At 44.3% G+C, this 1,679-nt stretch overlaps 1 protein-coding gene across 1 annotated transcript; it reads left to right on the forward strand.

Moving 5' to 3' along the window:
• Positions 1–323: 323 nt before the first annotated feature.
• On the forward strand, positions 324–878 carry LOC113777196. Its single transcript, XM_027322230.1, has one exon. The coding sequence runs from the start codon at positions 324–326 to the stop codon at positions 876–878; it is 555 nt and encodes a 184-aa protein (XP_027178031.1).
• The last annotated feature ends 801 nt before the right edge of the window (positions 879–1,679 follow it).

Below are 1,679 nucleotides of genomic sequence, written 5' to 3' on the forward strand. Positions count from 1 at the left end.
CCCAAGTCCTTTAATCTAAGTACAACTTACCATCCTCAGACAGATGGACAATCGGAGCGAACGATACAAACTCTTGAGGATATGCTCCGAGCGTGTGTAATGGACTTTGGGGGAAATTGGAGCCAACACCTCACATTGATAGAATTCGCATACAATAATAGTTACCACTCCTCCATGCAAATGGCACCGTATGAAGCACTATATGGACGTAAGTGTCGCTCACCGATCTTTTGGGATGAAGTCGGGAAAGAAAGATCTTGGATTAGACTACGGTGCCATGGATAGTAGAAGCAGTAGAGAAAGTTAAAATTATTCGCCAGAGAATGCAGACGGGTCAGAGTCGGCAAAAGGGTTACGCCGATCACCGAAGAAAGGATCTGGAGTTCGAAGAGGGAGACATGGTATTTCTCAAGGTAACACCACTCCGAGGAACAATTGCGGCCAAGAAAGGGAAGAAGTTGAAGCCTCGATATATAGGGCCGTATAGGATTCAAAGCCGAGTCAGGACAGTGGCGTATCAGTTAGAGTTACCTGTTAAAATGTCCCGAATCCACAATGTCTTCCACGTCTCGTTATTGAAGAAGTATTATCCAGATCCCGCACACATCCTACACACAGAGGACATCAAGTTAGACGAAACCCTCACCTATGGAGAACAGCCGGTACAAATTTTGGATCAAAAGGTGAAAGAACTAAGAAATAAACAGATATCTTTGGTAAAGATTTTATGGAAAAATCATGATGTGGAGGAAGCCACCTGGGAAGTAGAGGAAGACATGCAGAAGGAATATCCTTCTTTGTCCACAAACAAAGGTATTAATTTCGAGGACGAAATTGCTCTAAGAAGGGGAAGTTATGAGATCCCGGTTAGCCTTTGATTTCAATATTATGTGATATTGAAGGCATTTTGTTCTATTTTGTACGAATTTAGTAGAAAGATATAAGGCAAAAAGGGATTACCTTTAACTTTGGTCACTTGTAAGCTTGAACAATCACAAGAGATCCTAGGCTAGACGTCCCAAACTCAGAACTGATGAAGATGATTCTACCACGGAATGCCCAGCGCTGGAAAACTGTAACTTGAAGCTCCAATCTGATTTCTCTGCCTTGTTCAGCCCTTTCCTTCTTGCACTTTCTCGTTTCCCTTTCTCCCTCGGTAGTCACTTGATTCCTCTACCTTCCTCTCTCTCTCTGTTTCACTCTCGGCTCTCTCTACCCAGCCGCCAACCTCTCACTTTCATCAGCCGTCCCCCTTTCTGCTGCCAACCCAATCACTCTAAAACCTTTCTGCTAAAACCTCCTCCTTCATTCAGCCGTCAAAAAACCCTCTCCTCTCTTAGCTCCCCTCTGTTTTTCTTTTCTTTTTCAGACGAAGCTCCCCTATTTTTTGCTCTACTCCGCCGTCACTCTAATTGTCCCCCCGACAGATTCTCTCCTTCCCTCTTCACTTCGCCGCCCACCAAGTTCTTCCCTTTTTCCTATCCCTTTTGCTTTTTCTTTCTTTCCGCCGTCATACCCCTCTTGCTATCATATCCCCTCCTCTCTTAAACCCTTCCTTAGCTTTTATATGGCACACCCGAAACTAAAACCCTTTGAGCAATGGTTTGGATGAAGCCACCGGCATTTGGAGAACCATCTGATGGTTCTTGATGCCCAAACAGTGAGGTTTATAGATTAAG

Source organism: Coffea eugenioides, chromosome 7 (genome assembly GCF_003713205.1).
Source record: "Coffea eugenioides isolate CCC68of chromosome 7, Ceug_1.0, whole genome shotgun sequence".
NCBI classification, from domain to species: Eukaryota; Viridiplantae; Streptophyta; class Magnoliopsida; order Gentianales; family Rubiaceae; genus Coffea; species Coffea eugenioides.